Raw genomic sequence first — 20,680 nt, forward strand, 5'->3', positions numbered from 1 at the left:
TGCCTCCCAAGTGCTGGGATTAAAGGCGTGCGCCACCACCGCCCGGCTCTGATTGTTTTTCTTATCATTACAGAATGACTTTTCATGTTTCACTTTATTGCTTTTGATGAAAATTACTTCTTCTGGAGAAGAAGGGCCGGGGATGGGGTTGTAGAAGGGGCATACAGGGAGGAGAGCCCACAATCAGGATGTAAAGTAAATTAAAAAAAAAAAAATCACCTCTTCTGATGTAAATGCAGATGATAACTGCTTTTTAGAATCTATTTGTGTGAAATACCCATTTCTTTTCATTAACTTTTAATAACATGTATTCTTAGAGGTATTCATTACATAATTGAACCTATTCCTTTTTATTACACGTATTTTAGTGTGTGTGTATATGTGTACACACACATCCATACGTGGTAGGGTATGCAGGTACATTCCACACAGGTGCATATGGTGATCAGAAGACACGGGTGTTAGTTCTCTCCTTCCACCATGTAGGGCCCAGCAATTGAAATCAGGCTGTCAGGCTTAGTGACAAGTGCATTTACCCACGGAACAATCATGTGAGCCTTAACTGGGACTCTAAAAATGATCCATTGTCCTGGCTAGAGAGTTTACTCAGCAAGTGGCTCACAGCCATCTTTAACTCCAAACCCAGGGGATCTGATGCCCTTGTCTGACCTCTGTACACGTGTAGATGAATATACAGAATATATGAAATGCAGATAAAACATTCCTACACATAAAATAATAACTTCCATTGTCCTCTGTCCTTTTTTCTTGGAGAGTTTACTTGGTTTGAATTTAATGTCATTATTCATGTCAGGATGACCTGGAGCCATTATATAACTTTTAAAATTGATTTTGTTTTTTTCCTTTGTAGTTTCTTTCTTACCTTCAAATAAAACAGTGCGCTTATATTCCAACCATCCCTACATTTTGAATTTTTTGATATCCCATTTTACCTCTTCTTAATATTTCCTAGCTCCCAACATGCTAACATAGTTGTTCTTTTGCCAGGTTTTCTTTCCTCTAATACCATATAAATGTCCTGCTGCCCACCTTGCTGTGTGTTTGAAGGCCTTGCTGTATGGCAGCTGTCAGATGACTGGGATACCTTTGAATAGTATTTGTTTCCTTTTATAATATAAGAATCCTGCTGGGCAGTGGTGGTGCACACCTTTAATCCCAGCACTTGGGAGGCAGAGGCAGGCAGATCTCTGAGTTTGAGGCCAGCCTGTTCTACAGAGTGAGTTCCAGGACAGCCAGAGCTATACAGAGAAACCCTGGCTCGAAAAACGAAAAAAAAAAAAAAAAAAAAGAATCCTGTCTGTAACTTTTGAAGCTTGCATGCATGTTTTATGTTACAACTTTGTGAATTTGTGAACTTAACTTGTAATCTTGGCCTTTGTGTATGTAGCTATTTGAATTTATTTCTACACTTAGGGGTTTTCCATTACTATCTTTGAATAAACTTTCTACTGCTTTGGCTTCTCAAGTTTGTTTAGGTCTGATAACTCCAACAGTTGCTTAATAAGTTCCTTTTCTCAACCCTTTGTTCACTCCTGTGGTTCTATTTTCAAGTAGCCTGTCTGTGAACCCTGATGTCTTTTACTGTCGATGCCTTCCGTCCCTTTGTCCTGTCGTTTAATATCCATTCTGTCCCTTTGTCCTGTCGTTTAACATCCATTCCGTCCCTTTGTCCTGTCGTTTGACATCCATTCCGTCCCTTTGTCCTGTCGTTTAACATCCATTCTGTCCCTTTGTCCTGTCGTTTAACATCCATTGAAGTTTAAGGATTTGCTTGGGTTTTGTTACTTTCTTCCTCCTCTTCTTTTCTGATAAGTAAATGCTTATTGACTTCTTCCTGTGTGTTCATGTGAATTTGAGTTCTCAGAGTAACAATTTTAAGTTTTCCATGAGTTCGTAAGCATTGCTCAGTTCCTGGCCCTGTTTTGTGCTTGTGGTGAGATAACAGGTCTATAAAATGTACTGATGTTTATTGGAATCGCATGGACACCTATGCTTTTAGCAATTAGATGAAATTCATTCTCTGTCATTTGTCCATTTCTTCCAGGACTTCTAAATCAGGATTCTTAATTTCTCTGAGCCTGTGGTCACTATTGCTATATCACCACTAGATGGTACCATAAGTATGAGTTTGCAATGTATCCCTACCTGATTTACTTACCTTCAATGCTTCTGCTGTAGAAGCCCAAAGCCAACTTGACCTAAATGCAAACTTGATATATTGTTTAAGATGGAGTTTTGAATGCCTAAAAAGGATACTTTGCCACTTCAAGCCTGTATTGGAGCCAAGAGTCACAGTGTTCATTTTTATTAGTTTCCTGTGTTCAGGCTCAGAGGACTTTACTTGTTACTTATCTCACCATGGGAAGATCAGTAATGAAACTCCGAAGTAGCAGTTTGGTACTGCTCATTTCTTCTCCCAAGTAGACTTGGTTCTCTCATTTATGTTGCCTGAGGTGAGATGGTGTATAGAGCTGGCAGTGTCGTGAACACCTACCCCTCAATGCCAGACTGCACCTAGAGCCTAGACCTTGTTGAGCCCACAATGTGATTGAGACCCACCTGAGACTCCTGCAGCCAGCTCCAGGTGATGTTAGTGAGGATGCAGTTCTGTCTCGGGTATCACCAACAGGCAGGTCCAGAGGGTCTATCTGGAGATACTAGGCTGGTAAGGAACCATTTGGATCCACTGCTGCTGAATTTCAGTGGCACTGATCTGTACTTAGTTTATTCTTGTACCATCTAGAAAGCAGTCTTTTTCCGTGTTCTGTTGCACAAAACTGAGGAAAGGGGCAGTAGAAAGTATCACTTGACTGTCAAGGCACACACTGAGGGCCAAGCTGTCCTGGCGATACCTGCAGTACTGTTTCACTGTGGGCTCACATGGTGTAGGTCTCACTGTGGGCTCACATGGTGTAGGTCTCACTGTGGGCTCACATGGTGTAGGTCTCACTGTGGGCTCACATGGTGTAGGTTCACTATGGGCTCACACGGTGTAGGTTTCACTATGGGCTCACACAGTGTAGGTTTCACTATGTGATCACATGGTGTAGGTTCCACTGTGGGCTCACACTGCATAAGTTTCACTTGGGTTCATACGGTGTAGGTTCTTGCTTTATAGAGGGAATTCCTTTTCTCACCCAAGCAGAAGACGTTTCCTTGGATGCTGTTTTGCTTGTGTTTGGGGAAACGGAAGCCCAGGCACTTTCCTTCTTGCTTTCTTCGGTGTACCTTGGTCATTATTACCCTGGAATCAAGTTCTGTGATCTCTTACTTGGTTTCCTGCACTCCACGTCATGTGGGAAGTGGGTTCTCATGAGTATGTGCCTGACCAGAGTGTACGTGGGCAGCCTGCCACTGGAGTCTTCACCCACAGTTTGCTCTACAGTCTTGTTATCTTTCATAGTGCTCTCTCCTAATGGTATTCACCACAAAAGCCCAGGCTGACACATCTTCAACACTGAAGATTAGCTTTCAATGTCTGATTTTTGAGGGGATATAGATTTTCAGTTTGCAAGAAGTCTCTTAAAATCAATAACATGTATTTTCTAAAATATTGTTATGTACAATTAAAGCATAAACTAAGGTGACTGTACTTAAGACTGTACTTGCTGGAGTTTTAGGGTAAGAGCCCTGACTCTTCAAGATGTAACTGATACTGGCTACCTGCTGTACCAATTAAAGAGAGGTAAATGGTGAAAAGCCACAAGAGGAGATGTAATCAATGGAGCACATTGCAAAGGACATGTATAAAAAAGTTCAGTGACCCCAAGTACATATTCGGAAAGAGAAAGAATTAGGGAAGGGGAAGAGATAGACATAAGAAAGCAGCCTCAGACAAGGTATGGGCGTATGGATCATTGTCTTGTTTCTGGTCCTCTGAGGTCATACAGAAAAGTCATAGTTCCCATAAGATGGTTTCTTCTGCTCTGGCAGAAGATGGGATTTCTCACTAGCATGGGAAGTAGTCCTCATTTGAATGGCAGTCTGTTGGCTCCCAACTATTCAGAGGTGTTTGGGAGGTTCTTAACCTATCATAAAGGTGGTTACTGATTGATAATCTTGTTTCTACAATCCCAGGCAACTGGGATTTTAATCCCACATTTTTAGGATAGTAACTAAATTCCAGACATTTTTTGTTTGTTTGTTTGTTTTGTTTTTGTTTTTTCGAGACAGGGTTTCTCTGTGTAGCCCTAACTGTCCAGGAACTCACTCAGTAGACCAGGCTGGCCTCGAACTCAGAAATCTGCCTGCCTCTGCCTCCCAAGTGCTGGGATTAAAGGTGTGCGCCATCACTGCCCAGCAAATTCCAGACTTTTTATCCAGCTTTTAGTTACCTTATGGGCTGAATTTCTCCATGCGGGCTCTGCTGTGTGTGCATACCTATTATTATCTTTAATTCAAGTTTACAAATCTGAAAGATAATTTATAGTTTAAGGCTATAGATATTATTAGTATGCTCAAGAATGGACACTTTCAGAAATGCTTCAAGACGCTGTGTAATTTCCTTTAATGTCGTTTCTTTTCCCCCTCTGCTAAACCATCGTTTCTTTCTTTTTTTTTTTAAGGTGAATCTAAATTAATTTAAAACTTATACAGTGAAAGTATGTGTGTAAATTTGACACCCATGTTTTAAATAATCAACCATAAATGTAAACTTTATTTTCTGGATTACTTGGTGTCGTCCTGCTGATCTGTATGCGTCATTTGTACCAATACCACGTGTATCTTTCTGCTGTAAAATTGGGATATGAGACTCGGGTTGTAAAGCATCGTTTCTTGTTTCTTTTGTACCAGCAGGATGTGGAGAGCAACGACTGCCCTCCCCTATAATGATGTGTTAGCTCCCATCTCCTGAGATTTTGGAAACTGACAGCTGAACTTATTTGAATTGTATATTTTTTAAAATTGAATTCCAAATAAATTCCCCAAGGTTTTCATCCTGGTAATAATGTTCTTCAGCTTTCTGCAAGGGATTTGCAACATTGTTGAATGAACAAACCTGCTTTCCTTGACTGTCCTGTTTTGCTTTGTTCAAAGAAATTGCATTTCTAGTGTACTTGATTTTCCAGTATTACATTTGTTAGTGTATTGTTATGTGTGTAGAAAATTGAATCTTCAGTTCCTAATGTAAGAAGCTGACATTCCAGTGGGGATGTCAGCTCAGTGATCTATTTGACATGTTTGATGTTTGCCCATCAGCTGTGTAAAAAGTAGAGTAAGGAACTGTTACCAAAACTGCGTTTGAAAAGGTTAGGACTCACTCAGAGTGATATGTATTTAATAGTGTTGCAACAAAATGCTCTCATGAATAAGTAAGATACATATATACATATATATGCAATTGTGTAGATCTGCATGTATATGTATGATATATATTTCATTTAGTATATGTAATTTAACATGTTTCCAACACAGTATTTATCTTTTCTATATGGAATGTGTGTTTTTCTTATTTTTTACACGATAATTATTTTGTACTCAATAATTTTGTGTCTTCTGATTGATTTCATATTCAGCCCCAAAACTAGTTTAATAGGAAATAGTTAGACTTCTTTTTCTCCAGACCTTCAGAAATAGCCCTGTTTCTGATTTTTTCCTAAGTTTCTTTTTATTTTCAAATGATTTTTAACATGTTGAACACTTTGTACACTAAGTTACTTTAGGTTATGTTTTGGCATGTTCTAAGAGTGATCTCCATGAAATAGAAATTGAAAGAAAAATGGAGAAACCTTGTTTTTGGATACTTTTGTAGGGCCATGCTTCAGGTGCAAGTTTTCAGAAGTGATTTTTATGCTGATCAAGTGGAAGTGTTATCAATTTTAATTGTATTGTCTTCATTTGACAGCTCCATAATTTAAACTTCTAACTGTTAATAGTAGGTGATTTACTAAAGTACAGTGAATTGTGGATCTTCTGAGGCATAGGGCTGCTGCATTATGACTCCTGCTGTTGTGAGGTTAACCTTAAAGGCCACGCACATTTCTGTGTGGCTGAGATATGAGCTGAAATAACATAAACACTTTAAAATGTTGTATAGTCTGAATAATTATTAAAGCAAAGGAGAAGGCATCAGCTTTCTTAGCATGTGTGGCTCCAGGGGATCCAAAAATTGAATATAACAAAAAATATTTTAATATAATTTCATCATATAAAGTATTTTGTTTAGAATTTTGAAGTTCACTTTTTTCTTTCTTTCTTTCTTTCTCTTATTTTTTCTCTTCTTTTTCTTTTAATACCAAGACAAACACATAAAGGAATTGATAATAAGAAATGTAAAAAAATCATTAGGGATGTGTGTGTGTGTGTGTGTGTGTGTGTGTGTGTGTGTGTGTGTGTGTGTGTTTATTGAAATTGGTTTGTTTGAATAGTTTTGCTCCATTCCTAATCATGGAGAAAAGAAGGCTTTATTTCTTAAATGGCTACAAAATTTTGTTTGGTCATATGAAAAATCCTGCGTATAAATATTCCTTTGTCTTTCTTTTCTTGACTGCTATCAGACTTACTGAGTTTTGCTTTGTTTTGTTTTGTTTTTCCTGTTACTTTCTGGGTATTTTGTAAGGGTCCTTTGCTTATTCCTGCTCAACCCAATCCATTTCTGTCGTCTCTGCACTTTGACCCGAGCTTCTGTATCTGGTTCCTTGACCGTCTGGGAGGTGCATCATATGCTGCTGTCAGTGAGTGTGAGCACGTCATACTTAGAAAGCTTGGCTTTGCTCACATGGCATTTGTAGGCTTTCTGGGGTGCCGACTTTCTAAGTGTTTAAAGGTTTTTGGGTTTTGGTTTGTTTTGTTTTGGTTTGGATTGGTTTTCTGGCTCATGTAAGAATCAGACTATCAAAAAATAATAATCTCCTGTCAAAACTCCTTAAGACATGTGGCATTGATGTGTCTTGAGAGTACTTCCTTATGTCAGAATAGTCGAGTTTGGGAGATGACATGGAAATTCCTTGTCACCGTGGATTCACTCATCAATGCTCTGGGGAATGTATGATGCTGTTACTGAAAAACAACTTGAAAATATGGTTTAAAGTTTTACTGATGTACCAGGCAACAGTTTGTTGAGATTCTCTGTGGCTTTGCATAAATGTTTTATAAGTTGAAGACTGATATGTCTGAGACTAACATCAGCACAAAAACAACCTAGAGACCCAGCTGAAATGTGATCATTTGAAGAGGCTAGTTGATTGTGACATTGGTTCCTGCAAAAAGCCCTGACACCTGATCCAGCATCAGCTGTGCTATGAGAAGTCTGCATTTCAGATCAGCAGTAACCACATTTTGAAAGAATTACTGTATACTGTTTTGTAAAGTTAGAACTTTACTGATGTACTTTGGTATACTTTTTAAATTGAGCAATGTTCTGAGTTTTAACATCAGCTTTTAAAATATTAGTTTTAAAGGAAGTTAAATTCAAGTGAAAAAAACTTAAACAAATACACAAGTCTCATGTGAAGTAAGTGAGTCTCTGCATTCGTGACAGTAGATAAACCTGCTACCTGTTAGTGTCATTTTCATACCTCTCCCCCAAATAGTGAGAAGAATGGCCTTGTTTTGCATTTTACATATCTTTTTAGATTCAGTCAGCTTCAGTAGACAGAGGCTGGCTCAGATATCTCCTTTGAAAATCTCCTATGTGTCATATATAAACCAGCTTTAAACCTGTAAGAAAATAAGAATTTATAAACTGGGAAATACTTTTTAATAAAGTAGGAAAGTACTACATAGAGGTTTTATTAAAATCCTGTGATTTTGAGGCCTCCGTGCTGAGCTCTAGGTCTACACTTTGGAAACTAGTGCATTGGAACAGTGATTTCAGGCACCTGGTGCTGCAGTAGTAATGTGCTAGCATCAAATCAGCCCTTTGAGTCTCACTAAAGAAGACATTTTTTTGTGTGTCAGAATATATTTCCTTGGGTTTTATGTATGTGATTTTTCTTAGATTTTGGTTCTTTATTACATTTATTTATTCTTTAATACCCCATCCATGTTCTTACTAATAATTTTATATTTGTATTGCTAATGCTACAAACCCTCTCATTTGTCCCAGACATTACACTTTTAAACATTTGTTAAAACACTTGCCTAATTCTTTGACTGTGTTTCCCAAATTACTTGGTGCTGCATGGAATTGTGAGAGGTATCATGACAGAGGAGTCAGGAGGTCCTAAATACAGTAGGGTCAGCATCATACAAGAAATTCTGGTGATTAACATACTAGATGAGAATTCTGTTCCTCCGCTTTGTCTTCAGTGTCCCACCCTGAGCAAGTGCCTTGAGTAGAAGAGACAGGACCACAGGGCAGGCAGCGCTGGCCTGGAGAGGAGGGCTGCTTCATCCACAACACTGTGGAAAGAAATGCAGCTACAGAGCAGATGCATGTAGGAGGGAAGCTGTGGAGGCTGCTTTTGTTTTTAACTGCGCCTACCTTTCCGTTAGCACAGAGGCAATAAGCTGAGAAAGAAGATAAGGGCATTGTTACCTCATTTCTGCCTGCTCCCCAACCTGTCTCTCCTCCTGCCTGTTCCTCCCACCCCCATCTCTCCTCCTTCTCTTTTTCTCCCTACCCTCATTGTTCCATACACCTTTACACAACCTCCCTCACACACCTTCATCACACCCCTAAACTACAGAACAGATTTCTGTAGTTGCCTCCTCCTTGAATTGTGATGACTTGTTCTCCAGGCTGTGACGCCTTTAGACTTTCCCTACCACCTGCTTCCAGTCATGTCCAGTCTCCTGCTTCCTTCCACTCATCTCCAGGCTACATCATTAGAGGGCAGCCCAGTGTTTGTCTTCAGCTTCAGCTTCTAGCCATGCAGCAATTCTGGTGATTGTCCGTCCACTCGTCTGAATACTCACTGTAAGGATGACTCCCAAACATTGTAATTCATAAGCTTTGTTAGCATTGAAGACTTACTGTATTCAGGTTCAGAAGAAGCTCCCAGTCTCCACCTGGCCTGTGCATAAACTCAGTATTCCTAGACTCCTCTCTTCTCAGTAAATGGTAACTTCATCTTTTTAGTTAAGCATGCCCACTCTGGGGGACTTGGCCTTGACTCTTCTCTCCTATTCTACATGCAAACTGTCCGCTCTGTTTGCAAATTATAATCACTACTTCCCTACTCCCAGCCACAACCCTCTCTCCTGGTTTAATTTAGTAGCATTTTAATTGGTCTTTGTGATCCCACTCTTGTCCTATAGTTTGTTCACACAGATGCAAAACGATCCTGTTAACTAAGTTCAGTCCTCTACTCAAGCCCACCAGTAGGGGCTGGAGAGATGGTTAAGCTGTTAAGACCATTTGTTGCTCTCAAAATGGACTGAGGTGCAGTTCTCTGCACCCTCATAGTGGCTTACAACTGTTAATAACTCCAGTTCCAGGGAATCCAGCACATTTTTCTGACCTCCACAATCACCAGACACACATGGTACAACACATACATGAAAACAACCAAATAAAATAATAAATAAAAATAACCAAAAAAGGGGGATTAGGCACAAATTTTGAACAAAACCCTCCAGTAACTTTACATATCTCCAAGTCAGAGCCCCTGCAGTGCCCTCCAGAGATGCATGCGCTGTGTGTGCTGCCTCCTAGCTTCTGTGCACCTCTGATGGATGGTTTTCTCCTCCCTCTGTGGAGGCCACGATGGCTTCCTGAGCTGAACTCAGCAGGAAACACTCCTTCTTCACTGGTTCTCTTTCTCTTTGCCTGAAATGTAAGTTCCTGCTATTTTGTGTGACCTAGTCTCTTGTCTCCCTCCTGCTTCAGTGTCTAATTTTAATAACAGTTTTAATAAATCTTGGATCTTGATGCCACTTTGACTGTTTTTCCCTCTACTTTTTAATTGTCGTATATTTTATATGATTATCTTGTTTTGTCTTGCTGGGCTACCAAACTGTGACTACTGCCACCACCCATCAGTTCTGTAAGCTTCATGAGAATGGTTTTATCCCCATTCCTCACTTCTGTGTGCGCAGAGCCTAGAACAGGCGCTTTGTAGGCTGTCAGCTCGGTGTGTGGTGAGATGGTAGATGGAGGAGAGGACATGGGTGGGGAAGTCTGCTCCACGTCCATGCAGCCTGTCATCCTGCTTAGAAAGTAAGGAAATAAACCAGGACCTATCCCAAAACATTCAGACTAGCTGATGTGAGAAGTATTACATATTGATTCTGTAATTAGAAAGCCCTACAAATGTTCATTTTGATACAGATGAAGAAAGGAGAGAGGGTAGTGGTAGCACAGTGACATATGGTAGGACCACACCCATCTGCATCATCTATTTTAGCGTTTATCACAGTAGTACCTTAATCTTACCCACATAGTTCACTAAATTTACTTCCATTAATGTATTGTGTAAGGACAGAAGTCATAGTCCAAGTGTGGTCAACTGAACAGTGCTTAATCTATTATTAGTATTTAATGAATAAGCTCAGAAACTGAAAGTACATATATATCGTGTCCGCCTCGACCAGCAAGAAAGACACGACCCACGAGCTCTTCTTTTAGCAGTTTATTCAGGATCCTTGAACAATCTTTTAGCACCAAGGGCAAGGCCCTCAGCCGTTAAGCACTCCCAAGCTTAACCAATCCCAATGGGCCACGTGGCAAAAGCGGATAGGTCACCAAATACGGAAGCAACCAAGGGCAGCAAGCTTAGCCAAATAAGGGCTTTGTTTATGAGAGTGCCGTCTCGGGGTGCGGCTTAAGCAGCTTTCCACACATATACAGGAGTTTCTCCAAAGAAATATGGTATCCTGAATGTATTAACTATTTTATATTTTATTTTGTCTATCCTTTTACAAATTTTCTATTTTTATTATACTTTACTAAAGTATTGGTCCTTAACACATTGGGAGGGAAATAAAAGCACAGTCCTCCCCCATAGGTAGTTTAAGAGCACTACACTACTCACATATATGAAATAAGAGAGTTAGTCCTCCCCCATAGGTAGTTTAAGAGCACTACTCACATATATGAACTAAGAGAGTGATTCCAGACTTGGCAAAAGAAAAGTATGCAAAAGTGGGGCTGGAGAGATGGCTCAACGGTTAGCAGCACATACTGCTCTTGCAGAGAACCCAAGTTCCATTCTAATACCCATGTCGGGTGGCTGACATATGCCTATAACAGCAGCGCCAGGAGAACTGATGCCTCTGCCTCTAGGCACCTGCACTCTTGTGCACGCAGCCCCACAGACACAGAGATACATAGTTAAAAATAAGTATAGAAAATAAATATTTAAAAATTACAATAAATAATGAATGCCCTAGTATAACAACTTAATTCATTTATAAGCAAAAATTAGAATGTTTCTCTTAAAATTAAAGAATTGTACTTATATTTATTAAGCATTTTAATATACAATTTATGAACTTTTATGCAAATTAACTTTAAAAATTAACTCATGCATTTCTCCTGTGACCTTCAGAGCCACACTCTCTGATGCAGGTGTGGTTTTCTTTTTCCTAGTTTTCTTCTTATTTTTAAAGGTGCAGTCTTGCTCTCTGCATAGCCTAGCCTCAGACCTCTAAGTGTCCGATCACAGATATGCCGTTGCACCCAGAAAAGGTGACTCTAAGTGTCCGATCACGGGTATGCCATTGCACTTAGAAAAGGTGACTCTAAGTGTCCGATCACGGGTATGCCATTGCACCCAGAAAAGGTGACTCTAAGTGTCTGATTACGGGTATGCCATTGTACCCAGAAAAGGTGACTCTAAGTGTCCGATCACGGGTATGCCATTGCACCCAGAAAAGGTGACTGTTTTGCCCCCCCCTTTTTTTTTCTCCATAATTTAAACCTTGAATCAAACTTCTATCTGCACAAGCTTTAGTTTTGCAATTTAAAGTGTGTAGCCAGGTCATCATTTCTTTGGTTGGCCTGTGCATGAACTAATGTTCCTGGGCTCTCTAGGTTCCAAAGCTTCTACTGAACCTGTTGCATGGTCTCAGTGAGAGTGCTGTTTGAACATAGTCTTTGCTGGTGACATGGTTCTTCCAGGGATTAGTAACTGACACAGTGATTCTCACTCTGTGGGCGGACCCAGACCTGGCTTTGAGGGTGGTGGCATTCCCTGGTTTATCTTTGCCTATATTGCATTCAGGCAGTCTGCATTTCAGGGCATTTTACTGGGCTGTAGAAAGATTTCATCAGCAGGTAGGGAGTTCATCCAGCTCAAGAGTTAAGTGATAAATGTTAGATTTTTCTGATTTAGACAAATCTGATTTCACTTATTATTGGAGATCACCAAAAGGTATTGTTGTACTGTAAACTTTGAATGTATTTATATATATATATTTTAAAGGTTGTTTCTTATGACCATTCTGCCTTACAGCCTTAAAAAAGCTGACAACCATCTTTGAAGTTCTCCCACCAGGTTAAATTTGTACAGGGTGTGTGTGTGTGTGTGTCTTTAATTTTCAGTTTACCAACATCATCATAAATGAATGAATAAAATGTATCTATTTTGTAAAAGAGCAAAAGTTCTTTCAAAGTAAGCTTTTTAAATTTGTTTATTAAAAATTGGAAATAGTCAGATTAATGTTTCCCATCCAGTTACTTGAAATTAGTTTGCTCTTATGATAGTTTTCTTTAAGAAAATAAGTTCATTCTTTTCAAAAGAGTTAAGTTGGTCTTGCCTGTTTATTACCAAACTGTTAGGAAATTTCACACATCTGCTTCAAAAGGCAGCTTCTCATAGACTGCATTGTTCAATTTGAATAGGCCTCATTTATCCTGTGTATAAACCAACATTTTCTTACCTGACCAAGTGAGCAAACAATAGGGTCAGATGTGGCAAACACTTTAACAGAAAGCACATGTCTCCGTCAGGCTGAGGTAGAATCATATCAAGATGCTTGAAGTTATTAATGGCAGTAAAATTTATGCTTCCTCCTGTTTTCCCAATTAAATCAAGGAGCCTTTTTTTTTTTTTAAAATCTTCTATCACCAGCTGGTTCCAATACTGTGTGTATGAATATTGCCTGGGGTGTCTCCATGCTACATAGTGAAATTTGGCACATTAAGTGGATAGTTTCAACTCTGAGCTAGAAAGCCGTTCTTTTAAAGGGATTTATTTTGATCTTTATCATTTGTATCTGAAGTCAGCCAGATAGTAAGGTTTATTACAAACAAGTTGCTACAGTATTCTCTGGACATAATAAAAAATTATAAACAAGGTAATAAACTAATTGAAGACAGGTTGAAAATAACTAGTTGAACATATTTAAAAGAATGAAAATTTGTTTGTTTTGAATATTAGAGTACTTTTTGAATATATTAGAGTCCTTGGAATAATTAATGTAAAATTAGCTTAAATTAATTTTTAGCATAATGGTAGATTTGCCAGGTTTATTTCTATTTTGATATGTTAGGCTTGGCTTGTGCTGACCATCATAACCTGTAGATGCTTTCAGTTTCCCACTTTCTTTCGAATTGTTGTGTTGACCTGTTCAGTTCCTCATCTAGCTGCTGTCAGGAAGTCTATTTATAAAACAAAGACCACCCAGTAGCACTACAGTCTTAAAATTGGTTTGTTCATATTCCATGTAATCTACTTAATGGTAATTCATATATATATATTTGCTGTAATGATCTAAGCATAAAATTATGTGGAAGTATCTATTAAGAATGTTCTATGGTTGTAGATGTGGCTCATTGGTAAAGTGCTTATCAAGCATGCCTGAGGCTCTAGTTTCAATCCCTACCACCAGAAAAATAATTTTCAATAATAATCTTAAATTGATTTTAGTACATTTTGATATAGAAGATATTTGTATTCAATAATTGCTGCAGATAACTTTTGAGAGTTTGGGTTAGCCTGTGGCATATTCTTCATACAATATTACCAATCGGCACTAAGAGCTCTAATCCGTATTAGACTTAGACAGGATAGCTGCAGCATGCTGCATTCACGGAGCGTGCTCAGGGTGATGCAATCCCTCGTACTGCGCTGTTCTAGCAGAGGTGTGCTTCTGATTCTGTTCGTCCTTGCTTGGAGTGTTCTATAAGTAAGAGGACTGGGGTGTAGAAGGGAAGGAGACTCGGGCTAATACTGTGGCTCATCGTGTAGGTTTTCACTGTGCTCTAGTGTTGAACAGGGAATGTAACAAGAGCAGAACTTTGATGTTATATTCTAATGTTCAAAATTCACATTTCTGCTTGAATGATCTGTGAATGGAAAATTTCCAGTGTCTTACAAAATTGGTGGTTGAGTGACATTTCTCCTGATCACTTCAGAGATGAAAAAAAATGAGGCCATTTTAAAACTCAGAACTGATCAGCATGTGTTTTGCCTCCTGCTTGGCAGAAAACTGAGTATAAGAGCAGCCCAGAAAACTGATTTTCTTCCTGCTTTAGCTGCTCCAGCTGAACTATAGCTGTAAATTGCTTTAAAAAGAAAAGAGGGACAGTACTTGATATAAAACTCTTGAATGTACTTTATAAGTGCAATAATTCCCACAAACTCAGTTATTGGAGTTAATGACCAGTTTGTTAAGGTATTAACTGCCCTCAGCTGGGAATGGCCAATTTTGGGGAGAATGGCTGCACAAACGCTAAGATAATTCAGTAACACATTCAAATAATGACCCAGCCAGTTAACAGTGAAGTCCAGTGGAAGCCTCTGCACTTCATAGCCAGTGAGCTCATCATGATTCATGTTTATTGCCGTAAATACCAGAGGAATCATAGTGAGTGGGCGGTTTTCCAACCCTGCCCTTACTGCTTAAACAGATTTGGCTAATTCACATCAGTTATTAAGACATACATCTCAAAATAGTTATCTGTCCACTGCTCTGCTCACAATGCACAGACCTTACCAATGCCCACATACCAATGGCTGGCAGCCTGTTTTTTTCTTGGGATACCATTAGGGAAAGTTACTATAAATAACTCTTAAAGGAATTCTTGTTTAGAAGGCCTACCATGCATAGTATATAGAGGACTGTAGTAGGTTAGGTGGGATTTATGGCTCATGAATCTTGATGAGAAAATCATACCATCCAGCCCATGATTCCTGTAGAAAATGGCTGGAAGAACAAGATGGCGATCTTTAGAGTATGAGAATCTCCAAGACCCAAGGTGGTATAGTATCTTAGTCCCTGTGGGGAAGGGAACTAAAACTGGACAAGTATAGTCTAATCAAATATAAAGATACCTGCCTTCTTAGAAAACAAAATTGAAAACATTTCCCTTTCCATACATAGACTATAAAACCTATGTAAACATGTTTTTGTGACAGGTAAACATAATTAAATGTCAAAATAAAAAAAAATGATTGTTAAAAATATGAATTGTAGATTGTTCTGATCTCAAAATGTTGGCATCAGGAACACCTACTTTATTTTTATAGTGTCACATATTTTATACCATACTTTGCTCCAAATAAAATTCATGTTCTCAAATAATAGATATAAATACATGTTTTGTATAGCTTACTGGCCTCCATCTTTAGTTAAATACTTTATTATTATTCTTACCTTTACATTTAAGATGATGGTCAACATTTACACCACTTCTCTCTCAAGATCTCCTTCAGCTTTTCTCATTTTCAAGTAAGAGACCTGAAATTTACCTTAAAATAAATCAAACTGACCTGTTTTAGTGGCACTAGGAGGGAGAGGCAGATGGATCTCTGTGAGCTTGAGGCCAGCCAGCTACATGGTGAATACCAGGACAGCCAGGGCTACAAAAAGAGATTCTATCTCAAAACAACAGCAACAACAAAAAAATACAGACTGTACTCTCTCCTGAAGTCAGATTTTGACTTGTTATAATATTATAAAGAAAAAAATATTATTTCATATATAAAATACTTTTCCTACATATATTCTAAGTCATTGACTTATTAATCCAGAATTTTATTTACTATAAAAAATATGTACTTGTCTTTTCATATGTGAAACATATTATACATTTTCATCTGTTTTGTTTTACCCAGAGGAGTGATTTTCATTGCTGATATAAACAGTATGCCTAGGCAGAACTAGAAATTGGCCTGGGGTTTGTATACATTCTAAGCAAGCACTTGAACAAGGAGCTAAACTTCCAGTCCTATTTTTTAGTTTGTTTACTTTGGGACAGATTCTTACTAAATTGCCAGACTGGCCTTGAACTCATGATGTAGGCCTGGCATTGAATCTTTCTGCCACACCTTCCTGGAATAGCTGGGATTATACATGACCTTGTGAGAATTGCCAAAATCAACCAATTTTAAAAGATACGTTGTCCCAATTTAAAATACTTTTGCTTGAAAATGTACTTTATTTTATCATCTAATAATGTTTAAAGTTCTTGACACCTAGTAATATCTTATGCAGCAAAATGTTCTTCCCTATGACATAAGAATGTTTAAGACTACTATAGCCTGGAAGAGATTTTGAGAGCAGACAGGCCTGTGTTTAAATCTCTGCCCAACTTTTCCAAAGCTTTATGACAAGTACCTGCTTTCTCTAAGCTTGAAGTTCTTCATCTTAAGAATGATAAAATCCATTTGAAAAGTTTTCTGAAGATTCAGCACTGTGCCGTGTCTAATGTATGGCTCCTTTCATAGTAGATGCTCAATATATGGTTACTATTTGTCACCATTGTTATTAATTACCTTGTTATACATACTAATCTTGGGATCAAACTGAAGCACTTACACATGCTGGGCAAGCCCTGTACACTGAGTGAAATCCCTAGCCTAGAGCAGAATTACCTCAGAACTCCAGGGGCAATCTCTAGCCTAGAGCAGTATTACCTCAGAACTCCAGGGGCAATCTCTAGCCTAGAGCAGTATTACCTCAGAACTCTTAGGACAATCCCTAGACTACAAAGAATTTTTAGCATTTAGTAGTTTGTGGTGACGTTTTATTTTTTATGTTCCTGATGTCATTCTGCTTGTTTCAGCAGTTCAGTGATGTTGCAGGTTTCATTACTTAGAACGCAAATATGCTTGATATTTTGTATGAATAACCACTGCAAATGAACTGTATTAATTTATATTTTGATGCAGTTCTAAGAGAGGAGAGGTTAATGATCCAGTCTGCTTCATCATAGGTTACTGAGGACAATAAAATTTTAGGAATTAAATTATTTCCCCAAAAATATATCAAGTAGGCATCTGCCTTGAACCTTCATGGTTAATATAAGTGTGAATCAAAGTTTAGGTTTAAAATAGTGAGCTCAACATGTTTTCCTGATTAAGGTTATATAAATATTTGACTTAGCATTTTAAAAGTTTTTAATATATAATTTCACAGTATATATATATATGTGTGTGTGTGCGTGTGTGTATATATATATATATGTATGTATGTATGTATATATGTCATCTATCATTATATGTATGATTTGTTTATTTTATTCCCAGGCAATGAAAACTACAAACAAATAGCAATGTGTGTGCTTTACCATATAAGCATGGATGACCGCTTTAAGTCAATGTTTGCATATACTGACTGCATACCACAGGTAAGAGGCTGAAGTAAGGAAAACATCTGAGAAATATGCTCATCTCTAAATTAGATATCTGTATTGCATCTCTCTCCTCAAGGCTCAGAGATCATTGTGGAAGAGAGGATCATATGCAAGAAGACTGTAATAGTCATAAGCAGTGGATGACTAGAGGGATCCAGAGTCCTCAGACAGCATGGCACCTATTCCTATGAATTCTTAGTTATGACAGTATACACAAGCCCTGTGCAGTCTGAAACCAGACCAAGCGTAACTATGGAGAGGAAGGTTGAGATGAAGTCCTGTCCCTGGCCAGGGAGCTCTTAGCAATAGATAGCTGCTAGGAGAGAGTTGGTTTTCTTTAAGAATGTTGCTCCTTGGAGTCCACACATTGAAGAATACATTAGCTCCACAATTAGACTTGTGAAATTCCAATTGGGTGAATGCAAAGAGGATAGGGACTGGAGTGTGGTCTGGGAAGAGTTGGAGGAAGTAGATGAATGTGATCAAAACACATTATGCAGAATCCTCAAAGACCTAGTTTAAAAAAATATACTAAATCTTTTTTAAAAGATCGGTATTTTCAAGATTTAGATCTAGATTCCTTAAACTACTTCTTAATACTAATAATACAATTTTTATTAAAAACAATTGGAAGTACAGAACTGGGGCTAGACATAGAGCATGATAGCTAGATGTGCTTTGATAGAGTGATGTCTGTCACAACGACAAACGCAGAGTGGCCAGCCACATTCCAATGATCGTTAACACCAGGGTACTCTTATGTGTATGAGGTTTCCCTGACTGTGCAGCACATGTATACAGTACCCACAGAGGCCAGAAGAGGGTGTCCAATCCCTTGGAACTAGAGTTATAGACAGTTGTAAGACATCATTGGGGTGCTGGGAATCAAATACAGGACATGTGAGCGAGCAGCCAGTGCTCTTAACTGCTAAGCTATCACTTCACCCCCTTATTATGCATTATGAGAGTAATAATTTATTAGGTTACATCACATACAATATCTTCATATGTGGCTTGATTTACTGAATAGATCATATGTGTACTAATGTAGTCAAATATTCTCCACCAACTGTCTCTAATAGTTGTATAATATTGTGCTTAATAACCATAATTAGATTCTGTTAAGTTATTTCCAGGTTATCACATAAAGCATCAACATACGTAAGCACACGAAGGTGACATGATAAAATTAGTCATGAATGCTTGCCTACATCTTTGCAGTGTGAGTGCTTATCCACTTCTTTGAGTTTCCTTTAGCTTCAGTTTGTAACAGCAGGATACCTAGATCAAAAAGAAAGAGCCCACATCTTTGCATATTGACCCAGCTACCTTCTGAAAAGGATGCTTTTATTTCTAGCTTCAATTTCACCCTTAACAATAATGGTTACCACTATTTCTATAAAATATAAAATTTCTATAAAATGTAAAATCAAAATTTTGATGTATTTGCATTTCCAGGATATAGGTGAAGGTGAACATTTTTCATCTGTTCAGAATCTATATTCTATTATAAAATTTTAATTGAACTTTTCTAGGGGCACATTAATATTATTGATAAATAAGATTGATTTTGTACTGTTTTAATGTCATGTATTTCCCATGTTTGTCCAATATTTTTTTATTTTGTTTATAGTTGACAATTTTAAGTACTATGCATTCTTTGATAGCAAAATACCTCATCCAGATTCTTTTGTTTTTATGGTGCTGTTTCAAAGTATGATCTTCCATGGTTCAGCTCTATGATATATTTCATATGTTAGGTCTGTTGGTCTTGAGGAAGTATACTGATTTTTACTCTGTCTTATAAGACTACAGACTTATAAGGCTAGAGACTTAGTGACACTACATTCATAGACTCTCTTTATCCATTAGATACCAGTAAATGAAGCTCTAATAACATGAAACCAGGATGCTTGGAACACTGGGTAGTATTTTACTATATTATTTTTATGGAAGAGTTTTCTAAAATAACAAAAGGAAATTCAGACAGTATGCACACATAAAATAAACATGAGTCTGTGAAAACAGTGAGAACAAGACTGGATCCCCTTTCTGCAGAAACTCCTAACAGTCTACTGTACCACTCCTTGTCCCTTAATAAAGGTGGTTCAGGTTTCTTTTCCACTATTTCTAATCGATGTCCTTTGTCCATTTTGAATTAATGAGTCAGAATTAAATTTGCTTTTCCAGAACTTTAACCTTTTCCTTACATGCATTTAAAATTGATGCTATTTCAAAGGACTGTTTCTTAGCCTCTGTGTTAGAGTAAACTCATTGAATGTTTGTAGCATATAGATGTCCTTCAAAGAAGCCACAGTACATCTTATTAGTAGGACATGTCTTCACAGTGGTAGCCTGTATCAGCTGCTAGCCATCCAGTGTAGTCAAGCTGTGCAGCATGTCTACAGTAGCCATGTCCAAACGAGCTTCATTGTAAGAAAACAGACCCCCAAAATGTATTCTCTCAAAGAATGACTTTTTATCCCGATCTAGATTTTTGAAAACAATAACATTGAAAGAGAAATAAGTCAGGAAGAGGTAGAAAACTTATTACATTGATGTTGAATTTGGAATTATCCTACTCTTGTAAAATGTATGTTCTCAAATATAAAAAGAAGAAATTGTAAATGGCTACAAAAGAAGAGCCTGTTTAGGTCGATTTTTAGACATGGCTGTAACTGCAGCTTAAAATTTAGTGAGTACAAAGTCTCCATCCTTTTGAAAAATACACTTCCTCTGGACTTACTGGACAGAGAGTGTTCTGATAACACACATTTTGATGATGGAATTTTAAAACATTTTATCACATATACTTCATGAAGCCAAATCTTCCAAAACTCATTTAAGTTTTGACAATTTATGGGTTTTATTATTTATTTTATTTATTCTCTTAGTTCTTTATCTTTCTGAAATTTTGATTTTTAGAGAAATTGTGAAATTATGCATGCCACATTATATTGTAAATATCTTGAAAGTGTTTAGGATGAAGTAATATTTTAATAAAACCAAATGATCCTGTAGACTATACTTCTTCCTGAGTACCATGTAGCCTCTAACCTTTACTTCACAGTGTCCAATTCCGACATGCTTGCGGAAAGGCTAGCATGCTTTTGTTGCCACCCACTGCTCATTGCAAAATAAAAGGATAATGGAACACAAATAAGAAATAAAATGCCCAGGCAGGGCAGAATTTAT

At 37.8% G+C, this 20,680-nt stretch overlaps 1 protein-coding gene across 5 annotated transcripts in view; it reads left to right on the forward strand.

Annotated features, from left to right (window-relative positions):
- Positions 1–20,680, forward strand: part of Kifap3 (kinesin associated protein 3) — a 130,467-nt gene that overhangs the window by 45,265 nt on the left and 64,522 nt on the right. For all 5 annotated transcript variants that reach the window (XM_031387452.1, XM_031387481.1, XM_031387473.1 and 2 more), the window contains exon 11: positions 17,379–17,479. In XM_031387452.1, coding sequence (XP_031243312.1) covers positions 17,379–17,479 — 101 coding nt within the window. The remainder of the gene's footprint in view (positions 1–17,378; positions 17,480–20,680) is intronic.

The sequence above is a fragment of the Mastomys coucha genome, unplaced genomic scaffold, assembly GCF_008632895.1.
Source record: "Mastomys coucha isolate ucsf_1 unplaced genomic scaffold, UCSF_Mcou_1 pScaffold1, whole genome shotgun sequence".
NCBI lineage: Eukaryota > Metazoa > Chordata > Mammalia > Rodentia > Muridae > Mastomys > Mastomys coucha.